General features: G+C 38.9%; 1 protein-coding gene across 1 annotated transcript in view; it reads right to left on the bottom strand.

Annotated features, from left to right (window-relative positions):
- The window catches only part of STARD9 (StAR related lipid transfer domain containing 9), a 115,312-nt gene that overhangs the window by 29,845 nt on the left and 65,225 nt on the right, over positions 1-20,242 (bottom strand). Inside the window, exons 9-21 of the mRNA XM_067296498.1 lie at positions 19,240-19,312; positions 18,269-18,336; positions 17,228-17,325; positions 16,810-17,010; positions 16,294-16,391; positions 13,673-13,750; positions 12,769-12,843; positions 11,860-12,039; positions 8,042-8,093; positions 6,985-7,122; positions 5,979-6,061; positions 4,823-4,926; positions 3,423-3,470 (exon numbers count right to left, since the gene is read on the bottom strand). Coding sequence (XP_067152599.1) covers positions 3,423-3,470; positions 4,823-4,926; positions 5,979-6,061; positions 6,985-7,122; positions 8,042-8,093; positions 11,860-12,039; positions 12,769-12,843; positions 13,673-13,750; positions 16,294-16,391; positions 16,810-17,010; positions 17,228-17,325; positions 18,269-18,336; positions 19,240-19,312 — 1,296 coding nt within the window. The remainder of the gene's footprint in view (positions 1-3,422; positions 3,471-4,822; positions 4,927-5,978; positions 6,062-6,984; positions 7,123-8,041; positions 8,094-11,859; positions 12,040-12,768; positions 12,844-13,672; positions 13,751-16,293; positions 16,392-16,809; positions 17,011-17,227; positions 17,326-18,268; positions 18,337-19,239; positions 19,313-20,242) is intronic.

Raw genomic sequence — 20,242 nt, 5'->3', positions numbered from 1 at the left:
ATATTCTGAAATAGGTAGGGGAGGTCTTCTAAAACATGTCTTAATCTTACCAGATGTACTGGTAAGATTTAGACTTGAAATACAGGAATCCTGTGATTCTGGAACGAAGTACAGCTCAATTTCTGCTATTGCTTGCGTTCCTTCCTTCCCCATGAACAACCTGCACTCAGTGCAATTCTAGCAGGAAATAAAATAATACAACCTCTGGACAAACATAAGACAATCAGCTTCATTTCTGTAGCTATCAAGGCTTTTCTCATACATAAAAGCTTGGTTTCACAGGACTGGCATACTGTGGCATACAGCATATAAAAAAGCAACCAATACCTAGGGAAGAGGTATCCCTGCACAGAATTTCATAAATACATGCAGATTTCTAGGCGTAGCAAATGCAGCAAGAAGTGCCAACAGTTACCCCTCCTCCAAGTAAACCTTTACAAAGAGCAAGTAAAATGACAACAACAAAAAGACACCAACCTTAAACTAAATATAACAACAAATTACTGAGAAAACCTTCATATTGGACCAATACTGCTGGGCTGGTTTTCCATCTCATCTTTCTCTCCACAAAGTTTGCATGATGCACGCTAAACGAACCATTTGTAAATCCACATTTTCTCCAGCCTGTTTTGTCGTCAGCTCTCTGGGATCCTATTGTGCAATTCTCCTCCCCTCTTCCCAAACATTTCCACTGCTGGTGCAGAGCCTGGCGGCTCCTACAGCATAATGCAGCTTTCAGTAACTATGGCAGCGATAGCTGTGTGCTGAGGCAAAATGCTTTCTGCAATCAAGTCTTAAGGCTCAAAGAGTGACTCAAGTGAAAAAAAAAAATTAAAGAAAAAAACCTCAGGAAATACTGTCGCTTAAAGCTGAAATTCACCCGTTTTCTCAAATACAACCGCAGTCAAGTTAGCATCCCCCTTCTTCTGCCTGCCTAGGCTCGAGTCCCATTTTTCTTTTACTAATGATTTTTTCTAGGAGAGGAAGAGTTAATAATAAAGCAGAACAGAAGATTTTGGCAAGCCATTTTGCACGTTTGCAAAGCTCAGTGCTGCAAGCGATCCCAAGTCAGCGTTACAAGCCTATGCACTGATTTACATTTCCCCCCGCTCCATCCTCCCCCTGCCACCCGTGTCCAATCCGGGGCCCTGCGCACAGCAGCCGGCGCTACGCCGCCGCGCAGGACCGGCGGAGGAGCCCGAGCACCTCTGCTTCTGTGTAGCACAGAGGCTCAAGCATGCTCCTCTCAAACCTCTGCCTTCTCCTCCCTAAAGCAAAGGCAAGGGCAAGGGCGAAGCAGCTACGAAGACCTTGTGTTATCACCTCCTTCGGCCTCCAAAAACAATGTCAGTTATGCAATGCCAAGCAAAGGAAAAGCGGGGGAGGAAATGGGGACAGAGAAATCTGTAAAAACAAGCAGCAGAGTCAGAAACATTCAGAAATAACACACCTTTGGAAATGTGCACACACAGAGGAATCCCCTCAGGGAAGTCACCACCAGGCAGGCAGGCAAAATGTCATACACAGTTTTGATGAGCTGGTTTACTTAAAGGAAAAACACACCTCCGCAATTGATTTTTGCTGCTTTCCCATGCAAAAAGCTCTTTTTTTCTTGGCTAAACTCCCAAAACAACAGAAAGCAAATGACTTATCAAGCAACCCTTTAAAAACTCTTCTGAAACAGGCCTCTCTCTTTGGCAAGGAATCCCAGGCACAAGACACAGACACACGCTCCAGTAAAGGTCACTGCTGCCTTCCAAATTCCAGTTCAGCTGGGACTACATCTATCACGGTTCCTCCCCTTATGATTTCAGTTGCATATAGTATCACTTAGTTTCCCTGCTAAACCACTACACTTGATTTTGCTGCAAGTTTTAGAGCTGCTGTGAGCAACATAGTGCATTTCTTCTTTGTGAAATAAAATGTTTGAGGGCTCTTTTGAGAGATTCAAAAGATTTAACTTATATTTGTAAAGCACTTTGAAATTCTCAAATGAATGCTGTTAATAAGATCACAGTATTATTTTTACAAATACTATTTGGACGTGTTAATTATACCACACTAGAGTAAAAATCCTGTTGTGTTCTATGGTACCAGGTGCCTTATCTAGGGACATTTTTTCCTTTCCAGTTCAGTAGAATTTCAAAAATTCTTACGATTTTTTTTTGGTTTGTTTCAGTAGTTTGGGCACTTTCAGGAAAAGAGAGCTTACACATGTTCCAAATAGCTAAAATTCGTACCCAGCATAGTTTCCAGGACATTGTTCATTTGCTGTGCAACCCTTTTAAATGGGTCTGGTTTTGACCTCCACTTAGTTTTCTACTGCTGTACCCTGCACTCCAGCGGACCTGCTCCTGGCTTTTCTGCAAACCGGCAGGAAAACAGAAGCAGGCTTTACGTTCCCACACAGGTGAGGTGCTAAGGCAATGACAGGAGCAAGAACTTCATTATCTCCTTACTTGCGGGGATACTGCCTGCGATGACGGATGCCATTTACAAGCATACGTGTGTTTGCGGGCTGACAACAAGCAATAGAAATTTGAGCTGCTGGGGCACTTCTGAGTAGAGTACATGAGCAAGCAGCCAGGTAACAGTACAATGAGGCACACCTTTTTTCAAGGAAAGTTTCACACTTGTACTTTTAATACTTGGGTTCAATGGTAGAAATTTGTTTTCTCTCTCATTTTCCCATATGTTTTAACATAAAATTAGAGCTCATATCAGCAATTCAGCCCCATGAAAATGAACGAGAAAAATAGTGTAATCACACTGACAGCACAGGAGACAAGACTGTAAGCAAATATCATAATACATATGTTTACCTGCTCTGAAATGAAAATTCCAGAAGAAAGCAAAATACCATCAGTTCCTAATTAAAGAGTACTTAACTCCACGAAAGCTCAGCATTTTCTGAGTGATTTTTATGTGCAGCTGCTGGGGGTTTTTTGCATGAATGAATCTCATTCTATGGTAGGACTTCTTTTTCAGACTCTTCTATAATGCCATTTTCATCTCATCAAAAAATAACCCAGTTCAATGAATTTTCAGTATACTAATAGGTGTTCACAGTGCCTACCACTGACATCAAATTTATTACATTTTAGACTTCTTGCATATTCTAAATTGGTGGTAGTTTCAGTGTAAATCCCACTGTGGTTCTGCCTTCAAAATACAGGTTACACATGCCACAAAGGTGCAAACCATTTGCAAAAGATCAAATAGGAAAAAAGATCACAGTTGTAGAGATTTGTCTGTAATTCAGCTGCAAGTATGGATTTTTGTTTCAACGTGATAAAGTCAAATGAAAGCTTACAGCCTATCTTCCCCTTGAGGAAATCACTGTAGCATAGGAGAAAGGCAAACTAGCGAGGCCAAAAAATTCAGCATGATTTAGACGTCTTAACTTTAAATAATTTTCTTACCTTATTTCAGCAGAACATTTGTTTCCTTTATGGTTTGTACATTTTCGACTGTAAGCATAAAATTAGTAAATTATAAAGAGGTTCAAAAAAAAGGTAAGAACACTTTATTGAAGACTATTAAATACAAAGATGCTATTATAATTTCCAGGAGAGAAAGTCTCTAGGATGCAGCTTGCTAGGAGCTGTGAGAGCATATCAGAAGAACTGTCAACCATATATATGTGCACGTGCGTAATGCGTGCTTACACACATATGTGCACGCACACTTGCTTACCATGTTCTTGTATCCTCCTCTAAACATCTCCTTCTGACAGAGGAGACACTGGGCTGGATGGAGCTTTTCATTGATCAGCAAACAAGCACTCACTCTAGTCCATTTAGAGCTATATTCCTGATTACAAAGTACCTCAGTCACACCTTTTAGTACTTGACATTGCCCTGTCTTTGCAAAGGCTACTTATGTTGAGAGACCACTTCTATCTCATTTTATTCTCATATTACAGAGCTTAGGCTAGCTGTCTAGATCATAAGCAGTTAGCCCCCTACAAGGGCAAAACTACTTGACTGGACAGAAACGCAGGCTTACTGGTTACTGAAGGAGAAGACTAAGAGGACCACTTCGGTTTACCTTTGCCAAAAAACTATTCAAGTGAAACAAAAGACTAGACTACTTCAGGTGAAAGACAACCAATATTAGATGTATTTTTTATCTTATTCCTGTAACAGACAGACATTCATAAAAAACAAGTGAATACAATACCATAATGCTTTTTGTTTTCAGTGAAGTAATCATTTGAAACCCTGTGACACTGGGTTGAGACATTGAATATAAGCCACTCTCCAACATTTTGGAAATGGTCTATGCTTTATTCACTGCTCAATTAAAAAAAAAAGAAAAAAAAGACTTGAGCTACAGGGAATTTATGATTAAACAAACCTTCTGAGTTCTACAACAAATTAGCAGGGGAACTGAATTGGTAATAATGGTAATAATTACCTTCAGTAAATCATGATTCATATCCAGAAAAGCCCAATCTGTGCACTAAGGTAAGAACATCATACAAAAAAAAAGTAGATTTTTTTGTAAATCAAAACAGCTATAATGCAGATGTGCAAATGAACAGAATTAAGACTGCCCGACAGTCTCAACCAAGGCATTTCCTTGATTGTGCATCAACACTGATTGTGTGCCAATAAAAAAAATTTCAGGTTTGTTGTTTGGATATTATAAAGTTGTAAAATTAATCCATTGACCCATGCATTCTCCTGGACACTTATTTTCTTCTAAACAGTTGTAAACATGATGGGACCTATTCTATGTGCAATTCAGTTTTGTCTGAACCAAGTCCTGGTTCCAGACATTGTTCCACATGAGAAATAGGGTTTTTTTTCCAACTTACTTTTCAAGAGGAGAAGGGATATAGTGAGGAGAACGGGTAAAATTTCCATCCAAGTTGAGCCAGTCCAAAGTTCCACAGCTCAGAACAGCTGGGGGCTCAGTAAGCTACAAAACACAAAATGAGAACAGAAAGAACAGAATATCACAGCAACCCAGGAGCTTCAACTTCTCATCAGTACCATTGTGGCTGCATACAATGCGATATATTATGCATGACAGTTCACAATCTATAATATGCCTGTGACTTTACAATGTCATTATAGTTCTGCTTAGTCTTTGCTAATTTGTAAAATTGTTAAATATTTGTTACTGAGTACATCTCTTCTTGTAGCTCTGTTACAATGTGCTGCACATTTCATTAATCAAGAGATAAAGAACAAAAGCAAGTCAAAGTTAAGCTCTTTATCTCAGCTACAGAAGTGAGTACAAAAGGGCAGTTGAGCAAAAAGTGTAAAATGTTATTATGTGATAATCTGTTTTAAAAGGAAGTTTCTTGACCATATCACTTTGCAACAGGACGATATCCTTAACAAGAAAATTTACATTTTTTAAGTTACGCTTTTAGTTATGTATGTCAATCATTTTATCAAATGATCTAATTTTATTTTGAAACATTATTCTACTAGCTGACCAAATAATATCTTGCAGTAGTTAGTTCCTGTGATTAATATACCAAGAAATATTTTATTTATTTCTGATGTAGGTAACAATTAAGTGCTTTCAGGAATAACACTGCTCAGGCACTTAATCCCGTAAATTCTCCATTTCTTCTGGTACACCGCATTCCGGATAGTGAAACAGTAGTGCAAAGAGGATATTTCAGAAAATTATCAGAAGTGGAAAGATTCTAAATTGGTCTTTTCGCTGCAGTGTTCTGCCCTTCTGTTTCAATCCCCCGTAGTCATGACTAGAAATAGGAAACGCTAAATTATTCAAGGGATCTGCATCATCTTTTGCTAAGCACATCTGAAAGAAGCAATAGTGCCCTCTCACAAAAGGTTTAGTGTCATTACAGATCTTTAGATGGAGGAAATGAAGCAAGTGAATATGATGATGTGAAGAAATATTATCTATATCAGGCTTGCTGTTAAGAGGGAAAATAATCAGGGAAATCAATGGAGGTATTAGAAGAAACAATACAGAGCCTTAGAACTTACTGATCTCCTTTGTCTTAAGAGAGCAGCTTCTGCTGGGTGGTTGAATCTGAATTTATGAACCTTGCCAAGGACAACAAGGGCCCCTGTAAACAGACAGCAACATTATTACAGAGACATACTTCATCAAACATTTAGCACAGTGCACACTAATGGTGCCTAGCAGATATACCAGAGGTTTCTAACTGTGGTATAGACTACTAAATATTCAAACTACTACAAAATAATATGTTAAAATGGAATATTCTGACCAACAGCTTTCTGACAGGCACAAAGCAGAGAACTATTCTTTACAATTTGCCACTATGGAACAGTGCACTTATTTTTCAATGATGATAGCATCCAAGCAAACTGTGGGAATCTCTGGTGTAACGTCTGCAAGTCCAACATAAGAGTAAATTCCCTGTTCATATTAAAGACTGGCATGGTTCAATATCAAAAACATAACCAATCCATTGCCGGAAACTTGTTTTTACACTAGCTTTTTAAGAATCTGGATCACTGCAAGTTCCCAGTAGCTGGAAATTTTTTTCCTTTTAAACAATCTGAAAACATGGGAGCCTGATCCATTCACCGTGGCCTGTGACTCAGTGGCTGGTATCCTCTACCTGAACTCCCTGTGAAGCAGAGGCCAAACTCATTTCAATCATATTATGCAACTGCCAAAAAAACCTGCTGCTAGCCTGCTGGCACCATTACATTCCCCAACGCTGCCTCCGACTGCAAGCCTTTGCTTTTCAGAAGGCTACAGGTTACTGCCACAAATTACTGCTGCCAGAAGTTGTCTTAATGTTGATACCTGTGTCTTCATTTTACTTTCTGTGGTCAGTTCATTTATTTGCTCTAGGCTGGAAGCTGTAGCCATGGATCAAACCTTGCGGTGCTAGGCAGCAGTAGGAGACTGAAAGCTGTATTTCTTAGACCTGTATAAGCTCCGTAAGCCCTTGTCTCTAACTCGCAGAGGCAGCTGGATGATAATGCTCTAGTGCACAGAAAAAGCAAGCCTTACCTTGAGACAACCGGCACGATCCTGTGACTTCGCATCCATTTACAGTGCAGTGTGCACCCGGAACTGGGCGTAAAGTCACAATCCCACAGCTGTTGTCTATCATACAATGGTCCCTCTCAATCCACCGCCCCTGCAAAACTACAATGCACAGATTCGTTTTACTTCATCTGCTGAAGGGGACAGGCTCGCGTTATTTCCTCAGAATGAAGTACCACGCACTGTTGACCATACGACAGCACAGTCTGTACCTCCGAGAACTATCTCACGCCCAGGACGAGGGGAGCAAACTGTCTTCTCTGATTGTTAGCTCAGGACCAGTTCACAGAAAAATGTACTTGTCTGAAAATGCTTAGACTGCTCTGTCAAAGTATTTCTAGCTCTGGAAAACTATAAGCTACTTTGTGATTTGTAAGCTGATGTGCAAATTCTTTTATTGTGTTGAATTTTCTTATTGCTATTATGACATTATTTTAAAAGTTAGTATTCTACTAACCCATTGGAAGAAGATAATCAAATTTGGCTGAATAAATCAAAGTGGAAATGCCAGAATGTTTCCAGCTTCAATATAAAGTTTCCACTCTCTGTCATCATTTGTAGCTCTTGAGATTCTGGCTGTTAAAGTTAAGGTCAGAAATGAAATGAAATAAAAGATAATCAGAGTCATTTGGGTTTTAAATCTAAAATACTATGACCAAGGACAGCTGAAAAGCATTTATAATTTATTGTGATCACCTGTGCCATTAGTCTACAATAGGCCATAGCAAGATTAGGATTGCCGGATCAAGATGTTTTTAAACTCTAATGTAGCACTTCACAAGTGTGAGGGAAATTCTAAATAGACCCCAATCACTTTCATGGACTTTTTGACCTCATAAACAGCAACAAAAATTAACTGCAAGGTTTTTGTCAACTTAAACATTCATTCTCTTCTGCTTACCTTCTTATACAGAGAAAGCTGACAAACAGAAACATTACCTAGCTATTACACAAGACAAACAAAATTCTCCTGGTTTGACCTTATTATACTATCAAATAATTTGTAATCTCAATCTCTTACCAATGTCTTGATCTTGATCTGAATCACTTCTTCCAATTTTGGTTGTTCCTTCCTAAAACAAGAGAAAAAAAAACAAACCTAATTTAAGAGTCAGTTACTGCAGGCAAATTACACATAATGATTAAAAAAGCTCTGGTACAGCATCTTAGTAAATACCTGAAATAAATTATCTCTGACTGGATTGTTTAGAGCAAACTGTAGCTACTACTCTGTAATACTTCAGCCTGTGCCCCCCACAGTGATGCAATTGCTCTTATCCTGCTGCTGCTTCAGCTTCTCCTATTGCAACTCCAGTAGGGGAAGTAACCCTCAGTGGATGATTTCTTGAACGTGCTTGAGACAAATATTTTGAATGTGAACATGTTTTGATGCTTTGAACTTCTAATGTGAGACTTGTTGGGATAAAAACGATGATTCTTTGTACAAATACCATGCATAAGAAAGGAGGCACAAAATGACTATTCAACTAACCAGCTGGTTTTAGATTTTGTAATAAAAAACTAAGTACAAAATAAAAGTAACAGAATTTGTTTAGTACGGGAACTGTGTCACAGAATATGGATTCTTCAAACTAACTACTATAAGAAAGCTTTTTTCCAGAACGTAAATGACATTTATAAAAATGTCATCTTGGTGATTGTAGATGTGGAACCGTTCCCAAACCTGAACATTAAATAAATTCACAGAAAGGAACTGCCTAGGAACAAAGGTCTTGAGGACACATAGACCAAAACTATATTGGGGGCCAATGATGGAAGGGAGACTGTATTCTTATATTACAGTGGAAATATCAACAAAACAGAGTCATTTATTCAAAACTATGAAAACAAACTACCAATAAAGGCAACGCAGTTATGGCCTGCCCAGTATGTTCCATTACCAGTTCTGTCTTTTTCCTTAGGAAAACACAGCCAGACCATTTTTCAGCTCTGAAGAGACATTAGATTTGATTATTGTAAATTGATTATTGAGCAAGCTAAAACAAGTTTAGCAGCAACTTTTAAAGTCATACAAAATCATGGTCATTGAACTATCTGATTTTTGTATTCCAGTTAGAATAATTAAATATGCCCTCTGTGCCAAGCATATTATAGTCTAGTTTTAAAGATGATGAAAGAATAATTACAAGTGTTAAGACTGAGAAACAGGAGGGTGTGCATTACTGTCAGACGATATAGTCGTGGGCAATTATGGGTAAATCCCCGTGATTTCTTGGCATCGGGGGGAAGGGAACAATTATTGTTCAGTTCTTCACAGGGCTTGGATCTCTCAACAGCGGCAAACTGAACCAACTAACAGAGCCCTCTGCTATGAGCCCCGCTGGGACCCCCTTGCTGCAGAGGCCGAAAGCTGGGTCGTGCCCAGTGCCCCTGCTCTGGGGTAGTTATCTAGGTACACGTCAGATTAACATTCAGTGGACATGGCTACAAAATATCCACCTGGCTTGGCCACATCTTGTAGGAAAACTTCATGACTTATTTTGCCTTTGACTCACCTCACGCAATCAATTGAGTTAGCACCAGGTATTTCACACAAGGAAAAATAAACCAACCCCCAAACACCTCTTTGTAAATCACCCTATTCACCAAGCAAAGAGATTATTATAACACCTCTGAAGGACATGTTTTTCCAGTGTGCTGAAATAACTCTCTGGTAATACAATTCAATTCAGAAAATTTTATCACAGCAGTATTTGTTCACAAAATTCACAATAGTTGAATGCACCCCAATTCGCAGAGTGATGCCAGCTGAGTTTAAGTGCAACAAAACACTGCAACTGAGAGCAAGGGTACAGATAACATGCAAGCAAACTTATCCATGTTAAAGAAGAAAACAGAACAGAACTAGCCATAAATGAGACCTGCTTCAATGTCATTTTTTAATGCTATTACTCTTCTAATAATTTAAATATTCTGAAGAGAGATGCTCTTTCCTAATTTGATATTGATTATTCTACCTGAAAAAGTGAAAGAAAGACAATTCCAATCAAATGATTGCATAGTTTCACCTTAACATATGGAGGTATATGTTCATTTATCTGTTAAAGTCCTTTTCACATTGTTACCTTCTTTTGGCAGTGTTTCCTGACAAAGGGAGGAATTCCCAAGGCATATTACAGAGCCACAGACAGAGAGATTACTTCCTCCCTTCAGTTTTGGGAGTACTCCAACTTCCAAAAAAGTTTGTGAAGAAAAAGTATGTTTTTTTCTAAACCAATACAAACAAATCCCATATTTTTAAGTTACTCAAAAAAGCCAGTTAAATTATAGAGAAAATATTTACTTTTGTTAATGAAAGTCAGAAAAAAAGAACAGAACTTCAGAAAGAAAGGTTCTTTAAGCATAGGCACAGCATTGATTAGTGCAATTAATACTATGGAATAACAAGAGAATAGAAGAGTAACACTGCTTATTCTACACGATCTGAAGACTGCTGCCATGTCCCCTCTCTAAAAGTACAAAATAAAATGCTGTAATACGTTAAAGCCCTAATATGTAAGGAGCTGCTAATGTTTTACCTTCTTGCTGTTCAGACGAAGGTAATAGACACCAGAGTCTAAAAGATGCAAAGCACAAAGAAAAGAAAAGGCAGCATCTAGGAGCAAAGAAAGAGGGGACAAAGATGTTAGTGTGAAGAGACACTGGTTAATGACTTCAGAAGGTGACTCTTCAAAGCAAGTTTCATTATTAAAATTAATATTGTTAAACTACTTTAGTCATTGTTACAATTAGTATGTGAAAATATTTACTGTTTCCAAACTGGCACACGATGGAAAAAAATTTTAGTAGTAGCAATTACCTTTAATAAATATTTAATGTTAATGTAGGAGTGAGTAGTTCGAGTTGGATGTCATTAAGCACTGAATGTTACTACTTGATACCTAACTATTACCTGGTACAATTTCTCTGTGCTGGTCTGAGGAAAATCAGTAAGGTTTCTCTTTCAATTTAGTGAAGAATAGTATGATTTTTATCTCAAATATTTGTTGCTACTTTTTAACAGAAAAAAAAAAAAGACAACTTCCAGGATACCTAAACTGTATCAAGTAGCACAGATCTTCAGTTTGGATGAGGATCTTTTATTAGCAGGCAGACACAGCATTTCCAACTATACATTAACACATTTTTTTGCTAATGAGTGCACCTCTGAAGAGTTGCCCATCCATCATTCATTTTATATTAAACATTATCAATATTTTTATAACTATCATTCATTTAAACATCATCAATAAATTAAAATCCAGCTTAGCGCTGATTTATTAAAAGAACACCCCTCCCCAAATATTTGACCTAGCCACACACATCTGAAAGTGGAACAAGATGAAATACACATATGATGCTATGGAAATTTCTTGGTGAAAACCTTGCCTTAAATGCGCAGCTACACAGCAAAAAGATTTCTATGAAGACAGGATTTCTGCCTGATCCTGGAAAATAGCCACTCAAATGGGATCAAAAGCAAGTAGCATTCCTCATGTTTTGTGGGCAAAAATTATTTCCATGCACATTAGGGCATTTGGGCATCTACTTTGCTTACCATACATTATCAAATAGTGTTGCACATGCATACATAAGAGGCCAACTTATTATTCCAGTCATCATGTTTCACTTTGCATAAGGGATAGAGAACATCCTCCTTTTCCTCCATTTTCGTGTGTCCTTATTTTCTGTTTATCCATCTATTTGTTCTTGTGGACTGTGACCTTTACTTTTGGATAGCTATTGTTATAATGCTACCTTAATCACTCTCCCACATTCCCAAAGGAAACACACATTTTGAAATTAAAAGCAAAAATAAGGCAAGTGATAATATCTCACCCTGAGATGATAAAGCACCACTCCTGTACTGAGGATATCATCATCCATCGCCATTAGATGAGGTAAACTTGAATCTATTGTTACTCCAGCTTTTTCTTTGTTGATGTCTACGCTGTATTCTTCCATGATGGCTTTTCTGTCTGTCCACTTATTCGTCCAGTCTTTGGTCAGTTGCTCAATCTTAAAGGAAAACAGGAGAGAAAAATTTTTCACCTTTTAAGTAGGTTAATTTTTCTCACACACAAACTTCCTCAGAAAGAACAGGTATTTCCCCCCCCCCCCAATTACTGTATACTCTTGCAAAATTATTTCACCAGCTGAAATGAAGGTGTATTTCTAATTGCAGTACCTTTCTGTGACTACTAAAATAATCAGGCAAAAACTGTACTACAACTTAGTGAAGCAGGTTTAGCCCATTGAAGGCTTATTCCCACAATATCAGGAAAACATATGATTGTGCTAACTTCACAATTTCCAGACTAGGTATTTTGCCTGTCTGACAAGCTGAAGCAAAATTTAAAATCAAAACATTCAAAACCTCTCCAGGTTCATAGTGATCAAAACTCCTTAATTTGGTGACTGCACAATAGTTTCCTTTAAATGAGTTGGAGGAGTTTAATCTTAAAAGACAAAGGATCTGTATAATGAATTATTGTGATACAGTTACACAGCTTTCAGACCAGGAATAGATTGTGCAGACTTAATGGGATACTGTCCATTGCATACTAGTAAGGACACAAATAGGTAGAGAACACCCAACATGCATTAAGGGTGGCAGTTTTCTGCATATTCAGACCAAACAGGAAAGGATTAGGATAAAAACATTTTCACCACCGTGGTTTCAAAACTATGGTGATGACACCCCTGTGGAACAGGGGTGGGTTACAGCATCAAACAGATCATACACACCTTCATTTCATTCTGAAGAACCAACTCGGTCAGGTTTCCATCTCTGTCATCGCTCCAAGAAGGACTAGAATTCCTCTGTACAAACAACAATTATGGAGACCCGTGTGTTGGTTTCCTTATTCACAACTGGCAACCATGTTCTGTCACGATTTCAAGGAGATGAACTCAGGGGAAGTAAAGACAAAACAGACACATATTTGATGCTTCCTTCTGCATTTGCTTGTGAACTCCTTTCTAGTTATTGCATGCAACTCTTTGTGGAGAACTGGTGAGAGAGCATTAACAGAGAGACACTTTTGTGTAAATAAATTCTGGAGTCTAGTTTCAATTTCTCTCAGAAAAACATACTCCTTACGGTATGGAAAGCCGAGAAACTATTATTGTTCCAAATTAAAAAACGCAAGGAGTGCCAGCTGTACTGTGAAGGCTTAGAGATGCTCACAATTTCTTGTGGGGCACAGCATACAGGCAACCTGTACCTTCAAACTACTGTCAAAGTCTGCTAGTTCACTTTTTTGGGGAAGAGGACTGCAACAAGTCTGCCAGGGAAATTACATTAATGATTAATGTTTTGCATTATCTTGGTGCTCTTTGCCCCTACAAATCAAATATTTCAAGGCATTTCTTGGCAGCAAAACCAGCTGACTCCACAAAAGACAGCAAGTAAGCCCTTTCTAATCACCACACAACAGCTTATACTATGGGATTATTAATATAACGTCAGAAAAAGGAGAAATGACAGAAAGGCAATTAGCCTTATAATCACTTAGAAATTACTCAAAGAACAATGTAATTTCCCTATAGTTACAGTAAAGCTGGAAAGGTAAACAGACAAGAGGAAACCATGCTGCTGTAGCTCCTTAGAGCACCAGCACCTCTCCAGCTGGGAGGAGTTCACACGTACCAGTTCAAAGCTCAGCAGCATCATTTTTAATCTATCAATTTCTTCGCGCAGTTCTCTGATCAGTTTTACATTCGCATCCTGAAACATTGAGACACAGATATTGGAAAAAATCCAAAAGCCAGGAGCAGATGCAGGTGACAGTAAGTAAGAACAGGCAAACCCACAACAGTATTTCCCATTACACTCTCCCAGGCCCCTGGGACTTGCTGCTCAGGGGCAGGTGGCTCCTAGGGGGTTTCTTTTCGTGTGACTTTCATCTCCTCTCTTTTTTGAGCACACATCTAACACAACGTTTGTTCCCATCATCACAATAGCTGGGCACAATACTACTTTTATGGATTTAACTTCAAAAAAACCCCATCAGGTCAGAAAACGCTGTTAATTCTGTTTTGCAGGTGAGAAAATCAGGCTACAGCAGACTAAGTCAGAGCTTTACCAACCACATTAGTAAAAGCCCTTACAAGTGGTGCACAAAGCAGTTTCTGTCTGCTCATGTGGAGGCAGTTACCTCGCCTTCAGAGGAAGCACCTCTGCACGGGCAGCTGCTGGAAACCAGCTTTTTGCAGATAGTTCAGGGAAACTGAGTCAACTGTCTCTGTGCTGCCAGTGACAATTTAGCTCAGGTCAGTTTGCCACAAGGAGGAGGAGGCAACTAGTTGAAGGGATGGAGTTAAGTGTCTAGTATGGGGTGTGTAAGAGAGCAAGGGGACACAGGTTGGGATCCTGTTTTGAGAGGCTGAGAAGTTGTATGTAACAAGAGGCTGCTCCCAGAAGCCCGTGTTTACTTGCATGTGGCCTGTCAGAGTTGAGAACTGCTGCTGCCAAAATCAAACACACTATTGCCGCCACTAGTAACGTCTAAAAACTTCTCTTATAGGTGCTGGTGATACTGCTGCAAATTAAATTTGGGAAACCCTCGATTAGAAGGGTTTCCTTCTTGCTCAAGATTTAATAGAGTATCTGTAGGAGGGCAAATAAATGAATTAGATCCCTAAGATTTTATACTTTTATCTAAGGATAAAATTTTGTTGCACCCAGGCCGAACTTTATTTCCAAAGACCTAGAAACTACTGGAATACCGTAAAATACTCAGATAACTGTAAATTACATAAAGACCATCATGAAAGCACAGGGTCCAAAGAATGAAATACACTTTTTAAATAGAGAATAGGAATAGATAACTTGGAGTTTAATTCATGGAGCTGTACAAAGAGAATTTACTCATGGAAGTCATCTCACTGAACTTCATGGTATATGGAAAAAGTAGAGGAGAAGGCTTTTAGAAAACCCAGGTCCTAAAGAATTTTATTATAGTAAATAAAAAAGGTTGCCTGAGTCAAGTGAGAGACATCCTGCATGAATAGTCCAATTCTGCTGTTAAATCAGAAGCTGCAAATCTGGTCTAACACAATGACATCTTTTGCTTTTCTATAGTGTTCCCTAGTGAAGGGAACTAGTAAAGGTGTAAAGTCAAGTACTCAAAGATTAGGAAATGCTAGAATCAAGAATTCTTGTGAAACCTTAAATCAGTCTCCTTAAAAGGATATGCTGTCCTTAAATTACACAATCACTGCAAGATTGCAGCCTCCTCAAAGTGCAAGTTGACGAATGCTAAATTGAAGAGCAGCAGTTCATGAGTTTTATACCTCTAGGATGTGTGGTCCCAGATTTTGATTACTATGTGCTATTTGAACTTAGCTGTGAAGACAGAATAACACATTTCCCCATGGAATAGTTTTTAGCTCTCATCAGGAAGCAGCAAGAATATTTTTAGTTCTCATCACTACACTAAGAACTCCACAACTGCTAGTCAAACTATTTTGACAGTACATCTTTGATTGGGAGTGTTCATATTTTCCTGTCCCATAAATGTGGAACAAAGACTGAAAAATGAGGAACACATACATATTAAAAGTTTGGTTTAAGTGTCTGAACTAGCACTGCACAGCAGGGCAAGGACAGAATTCAGATCTCCAGGGCAGCATCAGACTAACACCCTGCCATGTATTAACTTACGCAGTGTGCGTAGGACCCCTACACAATCTAACAGACTAATTTACCACACGGTCACAGTTCATACCCAATGAATGAAGCTGGGCTTCTGTGGCAAAAGTGGTACGCAGGTATCTAAAGACTTCATCATTTTGAGTACTGAAAAGAGGTCAGATTGAGACTACACAAGCAACCTAAATCCTGGCATGTTAACTTTTGAATTCTTGACTTTGCAACCTTAACAGCGTTCTTTTAACATGCCTAAAGGAAGGGTTGTGCATTTATAACAAAAAGTTAAATAGTAACAAATGATCCTAACAGATCTGTAAACCTGCCCATATTTAGGATAAAGACACAGAGTAAACATGTGTGTCATAACAATTCAAAGAGAAGAAGGATAGAAACTGAAGGGACAGAGAAGAACAACTAATAGGCGTGAAATTCTAAATGATTTAAGCTGCAGTGAATTAAAGAAATGATTTCTGTAATATCCAGGGTCCTATTGAGCTTTGATTAACATGGGAAAAAGAGGTATGACTTTTATTCAGAGTGCACATATACTGAATAACAGTTAAAGAATACACCCAACAATACTGAACAAGAATGAAAAGCAGAGCTCAAAGTCTCACCTCATTCACTCTGGGCTTATTAATTATATTTTTGGCATTAGAAGCATATCTTAATGTACTCATAGTCTCATTATAGCTGGAGCTGGCAGGAGAGATAGCTACAGAGAGAACACAAGCACTGGTGTTATAAAAAAGCAATCTCTTTAAAATAGCACTTTTCAAAAATGCGGATTTTTTAGTTTGGCTTCTTTAAAAACAAAACCAAAAATATCCTTAGGGATATTTCATCAAGCTCACAGACACTGGTTTCTCCAGATTCTATTTATAAGTGAGCAAATCACATTAAATCAAAGCTGTAACCTTGGAAAGACTCATCTCTTATGCTTAACTTCATGCACAATCAGCACACCTCTTCCTTTTAATAAGATTACTCCTTGCATATCCTATGAAGTACTTAGAATCTGACCATGTGAAAATTTTCATAAGCGACATAGCTGACTTTGCACCTCAGTAAAGATGTATTTTACGGGGCTAATACAGCGCAAAAATTTAACAGTGAGTAGAAACCAAACTCACTGGCCATCATAATGGTCTTGGAGTTGCCCCCCAGACTGTCCTTCAGCAGCCAGGTGAGGATGGAGTCACGGTATGGGATGTAAGCCTGTCGCCTGGTCCCACTGATGCTGCCTGTGGAGGGGCTGCCTGCATGACTGCTCTCCCCTTCGCTCGTTATGGTGTTTATGCTCTGGCAGCTGCTGAACATCTGCGAATTTTGTGCTGAAAGAAAAACATGACAGAGCTCATGAAAGGAGTTATCTTTTCCTACCATGGCTATTTAATTTTCTTAAATGTTATTATAGTTTATGAAGAAGCCACACATCTGTTCTGCTCAGCTTCTTGTTGTAAACATAGATAAAGATTAAAACACAGCACATGGGGAGTAAGTCCTATGGTTTTATTAATATCCTTCAACATAAAGAATTAGTATGCTTACCTAAAGTAGAGATGACAATCCCAAGTGTAACCAATGACTTGTTAATATTGGCACCTTCTGTAATTCGATCTTTACAGTAACTGGGATCAGCTCTTTCACTGAAGCACACAAGCATGCGAAAAATAATGCAAACCAAATAAAAATATTTAATAATTAATCAATATGAAAGCATCATTCCTTTTTCTGACATACAACAAAACAGAAATTGCAAGCTCTGCAGTTAAAAACAAATATACTTTGAACACTTTAATTGAAACATTGCTCTTTTGATTCAAAAAGCCCAAATAATTGTCAAAGGCCATTGGCACAAACTACTGTTAGAGACCCATCAAAACATATGTTCAAGCCTGAATTGGACAACCTAATCATAGTGGTTCTAAGAAAACAACTTACATTAGAAAACTTTGTAAGGGTAGATGGCTCCATGGAAAAAAACTATATATCCCCTCAAAACTACTCTCTGTGCTCAGATATCCACAGCAATTTACATTCCTGAGAAAGAAAAATGTCATGTTCTGCACAATTTCCACCTTATTGTTCTCTGTCACATCCAGCTTAACCACACATTCCTCACTGAGATGTGTAGCTGAGCTCAGGGACTTAGGAGCTGCTGGAACACAAGCGACGCAAGCACTGTGTTAGGACGATTTCCCCCCTCCTGTGCTAGGCGGCCATGAGGAGCACACTCTTAGCCTGCTCTTTTCAAGCTCGGATTTGGTAAACCCTCTACTAGTTACTAGAAAAGCCACTTACTAAGAGTAGGGGGTAGCAGTTTCTGAATGGAATTAGGCTAAATGTCTGCAACAGCAAAGCACTGGACCTGAGGATGCAGGAATTCCCTTCTGCAGTGAAATCCAATACCCAATACAGAAGAACGGATGACAGATAAAATGTTAACCCAATGTGCCTTGTTACCACACACAAAAATTAGATTTACTGTTATTGTAATGAAACTTTAAAATATTAAATGCCAACTTCTAAGCCAGTAACACCAGCATGTGCCCAGAACATTATCTTTTTACTCCCTCACTATATTATTACCTGCCTGCAAGGTCCACTAAGTTGATCTTGCTTGCAATTTCAGAGGGGAGATTGTTTTCCAATATGGCCTGAAGATAAAAATATGAATAAGGAAGATTATTCCTCCTACTTAATGACAATAAAATAGGTGCCTTCTTTTGTTTGAAACTGATTATACATCTGACTGTGCCACTCACTTTCTTTGTAATCTCGGGCCACTATGGTCAAACCATTAACTCAACTGCTTTCTCAGCTGACACAAAAACTACCCTCTTATGCCAATTTCCTCTCGAAAAAAACTTTACTGCCTAGTGACTGTGAAAGACTCTCTTGTAGATCTTACAAAGTTATTTTCCACTAACGTATTCCAAAGTTCTTTTGTAAACTATTGAAAAATATCCCAAAACGTTCTGTGATTACAGGATGTTAGAAGTGTGAGACAGAAAAGGTCTATTGGATCACTGAAACACTTCCCTGCCAGGGAAGGATATAATTCCTGTGCAGAAAGGCTTCATTGTCTCTGGGAGCGCACTGGGTGCCAAATGCTAAAGAGATGAGCACAGACAAAATGCTGGACAGAAACAAAATTTTGGTAAATCTTAAAGTAATACTATACTTAAACTAAGGAACCTAAATGAATGTCACAAAATGTAGCTTTAGACCTTTCTATGTGTAATTTTCACAGCATTGTAGAAGGGGCATTGCATTCAAAAGGGCTACTTAAAACTTTAAGTATTTCTTTTTGCAGTGAGTCTTTGGCATCAGTTCTAACTATCGACTTGCATAAAGGAACAAGAATACTTCAGTAAATACTCAAGACATCAGGCAGTGTAGGAAACACGTCTGCAGTGTGATCTGAAGGAAATAAGTAACAGTTTCCGCTGAGATTACTACAAGTAACACAAAACAGTGGCAACTAAACAATGCATGACACACCGAACAATGATTTTTGAGAGTAAAGAGAAAAGGAAGTTGGATTATTTTTAGCTAACCTGAGTGTAGTGGATGGTGAAGATAGCATGGGATCTGCTGCTGGCATTGTGAATGTGTGTAGCTGCTGTGATCCTAGAAAGAAGGACAAACTGTTCAGTCACGAAGGCTTGCTTCCCTGCACCCAGAGAAAGCACAAACAGCAAATGCTGCACAGGGATGGTGCTGAAGACGGAGGAACATGGAGCTTTGAGAATACAGTAGTTGTCACACACAACTTTTTGGTTTCACTTCTTTCACTGGGGCTGTTACTGTAGTTTTGTACCACTAGAGAAGTTCAATAAGATTAGTTCAGTCTACCTGTATCAAACAAATGCTGCAATTATTCACGTATTCACTTGCTTGCTTCCCTTGTGTGGACAGAGCAGCCACGCAACCCAACGCGTTCGGCAATGCGCGGCTGGCTGGCAGGCCCAGAGGCAGAGGGAGGAGGAGCAGTGGCACTCTTCCACTGACTCTGTTGCACAGACTTTTGGAAACTCTATGTTTGTTTGCTGTCATTTTGGTTACACAAATGCAAAGAAAGCCAGGTTTTGCCTAGGGCACAGGCCGGTTCACAGCTCTTTCCCTTTGTCCCTCTTGCAGCTTGCCTTGACTGCACAGATTTGGCCAAAGCCGGCGCTCCGCGCTGCTGCCTGAGCTGTACGCAGCCCAGCACGTCGCAACAACAAAGGAGCCTAAACTGAGGAAGCAGGAGGAAGTTAACTGATGTCCAGCTTTTGGAGGAGAATGACAACTAGGTAAAGGGCAAAAGAGAGCAAACAGCTCTACAGTGGGCAGCAAATATGACGAACAGCACTCAAGTCTGTAAAGCAAAAGAGAACGTAGAAAGTGCCCCAGGATTTGGAGGAGGAAGCAAGGGAGAAACATTAGTACTAGTTTCTCACCTCCTTCAATATACAGGGTGATTGGAGGGCAAGTTCACAACATCTCAACTATTCATATCCCATGCAAGCATTTTTATGGGAGAACATTCATGTCAGTTTTTCAGATACTCTATTTTAT

This window comes from Apteryx mantelli, chromosome 4 (assembly GCF_036417845.1).
Source record: "Apteryx mantelli isolate bAptMan1 chromosome 4, bAptMan1.hap1, whole genome shotgun sequence".
Lineage (NCBI taxonomy): Eukaryota > Metazoa > Chordata > Aves > Apterygiformes > Apterygidae > Apteryx > Apteryx mantelli.
The sequence above is the reverse complement of the archived record's forward strand: the minus strand, read 5'-3'. Positions and strand labels throughout refer to the sequence as shown.